The sequence below is a fragment of the Lactuca serriola genome, chromosome 7 (assembly GCF_051521515.1).
Source record: "Lactuca serriola cultivar US96UC23 chromosome 7, Lser_US96UC23_V15, whole genome shotgun sequence".
NCBI classification, from domain to species: domain Eukaryota; kingdom Viridiplantae; phylum Streptophyta; class Magnoliopsida; order Asterales; family Asteraceae; genus Lactuca; species Lactuca serriola.
In genome coordinates, this window is record NC_136414.1 from 72,744,371 (window position 1) to 72,749,577 (window position 5,207).

At 38.4% G+C, this 5,207-nt stretch overlaps 1 protein-coding gene across 1 annotated transcript; it reads right to left on the minus strand.

Annotated features, from left to right (window-relative positions):
* Positions 1-225: 225 nt before the first annotated feature.
* On the minus strand, positions 226-4,458 carry LOC145064879 (eukaryotic translation initiation factor-like). The gene is made up of 9 exons (XM_079012248.1): positions 4,082-4,458; positions 3,359-3,430; positions 3,167-3,280; positions 2,925-3,077; positions 2,643-2,740; positions 2,297-2,384; positions 1,860-2,210; positions 1,543-1,785; positions 226-1,434 (listed from the first exon to the last, which is right to left on the minus strand). Exons 1-9 carry the CDS (start codon positions 4,238-4,240, stop codon positions 469-471), a joined length of 2,244 nt encoding a protein of 747 aa, XP_078868374.1. The 5' UTR covers positions 4,241-4,458; the 3' UTR covers positions 226-468.
* Between the last annotated feature and the right edge of the window lie 749 nt (positions 4,459-5,207).

Genomic DNA, 5,207 nt, shown 5'->3' on the forward strand with positions numbered 1-5,207 from the left:
TGTTTAAAAACTAAATCAATAAAAGGTAACTTATAGTTATAAATAAAAATCTCATTTTATTCTTAGAAAAAAAAAATCTACTAGCTCGTTGTATGAAAATCATCCCAGAAAAAAAAAGAATCACGCTCCATTCCATTTTTCAGTAAACAGTCAAGGTACCAAAACAAAAATTAAAAATTTGTCTTTTTTTTAAGCGACCAAATCAGACATTGAAACACAAAACAATAAAGGTGAAAAGCAAAATTTATGAACTTACCAAAAAGGTCCAAAATAATAAACTAACTTAACGTTACAAAACAAGTTTCAAAATTCATGGCGACATTCACTTCACCTATCTCATTTCCAAACACACATTGCTATCAATAAAATCCCAAATAAAAAATCAAAATATACACCTCCCCAAAACCCCACCACCACCACCACCTGCCACCCATTACCACCACCTACATAAACCCACAAACAACACAATCAAAACAACCTCTCACACGCAGCAACACCATCCGCTTGTTCACTCAACACCACATTCCCCAACCCCACAACCTTCATCACCCCACCAAAAACCGCCTTCCGAAAGTACGCATCCTCCATCTTCTTCAAAACCTCCTCCACCACCTTAAAATCTACACCACCCGCCACCACCAGGTGGCCCAAAACCTCCCCGAAACCACCCGGCGCTTTCGGCAAATCAATCGCGATATCGTCCAACAACACCGCGTATCCAACACACCCGGTGGTCAAATCATGTTTGACCAAAACTTTCTTGGAATACAAATAGTCAAGAAGCTTAGCAACCGGTTCAACACACGGTGGACTTTTCTCCAATGCAAGTGAAACCGCTTCCTTCACAAACTCCGGGTGGTATTCCGGCGACTTTAGCTCCTCCACACACTGTAAAGCTTCATCAAGCATCCGAACACTAAAATATTCTTCAAGAAGCGAAACCGTTTTCCTCTTCATTTCATCTAAATTCTTGCCTACAACCGGTTTCACCGCCACCGGAGAAGACTCCACCGGGGCAGCGGCCGCGGTGGTGGAGGCAGTGGTGGAAGCAGCAACACCACTACCTTGCAGTAACGCGCTACTTTTTCCGCCAATGAAACCGCCGCTACCTTGCGGGAGAAATCTTGGGTTGACCGACGGTGTTGGTGTTTTTCCGGTGACTGGCGGTTGAGTGGTTTGATTTCGGGGCATCGAACGGGACCTCGGGACTTCCCAGTTGTCGTTATCGGGCAGGCCAGGCAGTCGCGTTCCGGGCATTCCAGGCATCATGCCGCCAGCGCCAGGGCGGTTCATCGGAAACCCGCCAACACCGCCACCAAGACCACCGCCGCCGCCTTGTACTCGGTTGTTTCGGATACTGGCGGTGGAACCGGGGCGGAGTCGCATGTTCTTCTCGGCTTCATTGTGGATTTCCGTGATGGTTTTGGCTTTCACCTAAGAACCAGTTTGGATTAAAATATTAAATAAAATTAAAAAACAGAAACCAAAAAGAAAAAGAAAAAAAAAAGGAAAGGAAAAAAGGGGAATTAGAAATAGAATTACTTCTTCGCGACGTGGGACCCACTTGTTGGATCGGAGATCGAGAATATCACGGACCATAAAGCGCATACGTGAAGGGAGTTGTGGGTTTGTTGAGAGCTCTTTAAGTCTAGTGAAATAAGTGTCATTAATTCGCCTTGATTTTGGGCTTTCATCTAATTGTTTCCCTATTGTTTGAAAAAACTGACATATTGCTTCAACGTTTTCTTCATCTGGACACGTTTTATTATCAGGTCCTAAAAGCTCCTGTTTTCATCACGTTGATAAATGATAAATGATAAATTACTCACAGGGGCAAAAATGTAATTTACTCAACAAACCTGGACGATGTGATGAACAATTCTTTCGGGAACCATTTTCTGTTTCAAAAGCTCACCAATCAACCTTATGTTTCCAAGGGTACGAATTTTGACAATTCTTTCTTTATCTCTACGTTCAGATTCTTGTTCAGGGGCATTCATTTGTCTTATTTCTTGTCTTAATTTATCAGCACCTTCAAAAGCCTCCTGACAATTATTCAATAAAACTCTCTTGAATGTGATCTCTTTTCCATCAGGCTCATCAGATGGAAAAGGAGGCAGCTTCACATTAAGATCTGAACACAGTTGTGCATACATGGGACAAAATGTTGGCTCAAGAACAGCTTTATCAAATATCAAGGAAATCACACCCTGTATCATGAAAAACACTAATAGGGTTATTTTAAATTCTCAATTTCTGAAAAAAAAAAAAGTAGAATGATAAAAAAAAAATGGACCTTTAGAATATCAGCTGTTGTGATCCCGGAATCGATGAGTTGGCCTTTGAGAAGGTCGAATTTCTCGGGTGTCAGTTTGTTCAAGATACTGAAAAACATAAAGTTGTTAATACAAATGGAACAAAAGTTCTCAATCTTTGGAGTAAATTACCAAAATGGTCCCTGTCCAAAACTGAAACATGAAAATAAGGACCAAAATTATAAAAAAGGTTTTGATTTTGGACTGAAAAGGTGGAAATCAGAACGCACAGGGACTATTTTGTAATTTACTACAATATTTATATTGTATAGAAGTGGCAGTGTGAATCTGAAACATGAAGGCTAAAAATGGTATTTTAATTTTTACCCTTTTACTGTCTTCAAGACGCGATCCTTGTCAGAAAGTGTACCCCTCCGAACTGACCATGGCACCTCAGCTTTGATAAGAGCAGGAGCAGGGCCACTCTGTTTCAAATAAAATGTAAACAAAATCACAAGGGTAAAATGGTCATTTAAGAAAAATATAACCAAGGCTTCGGCTTCATTGGTTTGCTTCCAAGTACAGCTGATGATTCATGACCAAAACCGATATAAAAGGACCAAAACCGCATAAAAGTGATAAACCGAGGGACCAAAATTGTAACTTTACCCCTTGGTTAGAAGATATCTGTGATCTTGATTGATCATGTCGATTATACTGATTTGTTTCATGTTGCCTGTTGTCCACAGGGGTAGAACCGGAACGTCCACGCCAGTCACGATTATCAGGCTCTGAGTAACGCACCTGAGGCTGACTTGGCACCTGCAGGAAAAATAAATAAATGACAAGGGCATTTTCGTCTTTTTCACTTTACCTAGAAAAGGTTGGAAATGTAAATGTGGAATACTTACATTTACTTCTGCTTTGGTATTGGTATTGGTATTGATCCAGCTTTGATCCTCACCAAAAAACTCGGTGTCAACTTCTTTTTTGACTTTAAGAATCTCATCAGGGACATTTACAACCTACTCAAAACAAGTGTCAATCGAATAAATATTATAATATTATAATAAATAAATAAACAAAAGCAGCATCAATGTTACCTCCCTAAGTTGCAACAATTGGTCTCTTGTATAACGTACGCGTTCATGGGCTTCAAAGCGGGAATCACCAGTCTAAAACAAGAAATATTGAGAGAATGTAAAAAAAAAATCCAAAAAGAGATGGATCAAAGGAAATGATAATCAAATATAACATTAAATGATAGTATTATAGTAATTAAAGGACATTCACACATAAAAGCTGAGCCTTTTCTTCATCATTACAACAATTATACGATAATAAGCACTGCAAATTTACAGCAGAAAGAACTTATTCATCCTGACAAGAATTAGGGCATCTCTAAGTTTACCTCAATAATTTCATACCACCATTACATAATGAACATGAATCAGGGGATGTAACAATGGTTTTTAGTAAACCTAAATGTCTATCAAGTCTCAACCTTATGCTTCAAGTTCAAGAAGAGGAAAAGGTTAAGGAAAGCTAAAGCCTTTAGAATCAAAGATCAAAACCCATAGAAAATTATATTCTCATATCACCTACATGCATACGTATATAAACACACAGCAGTATAAGGCATAGAAGTTGAGTTTGAGTTTCGACTAGGGGTTATATAAACTAAAATAAACGTTCGAAACAAGGGTATAATGACGATTGACGAATATAAGTATCAATATAAAGGACTTAAGTCAATAGAATATAATCAAAAAACGCTTAATATATAAACCCTAGATCCATTTAGGGTGAAAAAATCAGGTAACGACCTTGAAGGCGGCGAGAGAAGGAGTGCCAGCACCGCCATGAGGACGAAGAATTGGATGATCTAATGAACCGAAAGCCGAGGAATCAAAACGAGGGCCAATGGTTCTTCCCCGATTTCCACCTCCAGGTCTCAAGCTTATTACCGTTTGATCAGCCTGCATACCTTGAATTTTCTCTCTGTTTTTCTGAAATCGAACAGTATCGAATCAATTAAAGGGAGAATCAGCGATTGACTGATAACGCTGAATCTATAGAATCAAGATATTTAATCTTGATGTAAGAAAGATAGGGTTTTTTTTAGGATAAATAGGAAGAGAGAGATTGGTAAGGAGCTTTCTCTCTCCTGTCGGAAGTGAGAGAGAGCGGGGAGAGAAAAGATGATAGCTAAAAACCCTATAAATTTGATGGTGTGATGCTATTTTTCTTGAACACAGCAAATGCCCCTATAGTATTATAAAATTGCAACTTTGATCACTATAACTTTTTTTATTTGAAGTTTAGAATTTAACTTATATCATTTAGAATTATGTGTCGGTTATGTAATTAAAGCTAGGGGTGAGCGTTATTTTGTCAGGTGGCATTCTATTAGCCCACCCCAAGTTTTTTTCCCGCTCAAATCTTGCAACTGAAATTCCGAAATTACCCTTGACCATTCAATCAGTGCTCTGCATATCCTCGGGTCTTGATTCTCTTCCTAATTTTTTACCCTATTTCATATTCCTATCCCTGATTTTTCGGATTCAACATTTCTTGAATTCCATTTAATCTCTTTTGAAATCATGATGATTTTTTCTTTGCAAATTAGGAATGTAATCTTATCTAAATTTGATTCAATACCTGTCTCACTGGAACCCTCGATCCAATCAATGGTTAATGGTAATCCTTATTCTACTTTCTCTGGATTCAAGGAAATGTCTCCTGAAGCCATGACACCGTCTCCCCCTCTTGACGTTTCTAGGTAAGCTTATTTAGGTTTTTTTGTATGAATATTGATTTATGAAATACATATCTTGATATGATCTTCTGTTTCTCCTCTTTACCTCCCCTCATCAAGAAGGGTTTTGATTTTGCAGGTAGATTTTGAAGAAATATTTCTTTTGTAGATGGGTTTGAGTTGTATTCATAGGT

Excerpts from the sequence above, each read along its gene's own strand:
- LOC145064879 (XM_079012248.1), bottom strand. The coding sequence starts at position 4,240 with ATGCAGGCTGATCAAACGGTAATAAGCTTGAGACCTGGAGGTGGAAAT. Across the intron at positions 2,741-2,924 it reads AGATATCTTCTAACCAAGGG|AGTGGCCCTGCTCCTGCTCT; the intron begins GTAAAGTTACAA and ends TATTTGAAACAG. Across the intron at positions 2,385-2,642 it reads GTCTTGAAGACAGTAAAAGG|TATCTTGAACAAACTGACAC; the intron begins GTAAAAATTAAA and ends TATGTTTTTCAG.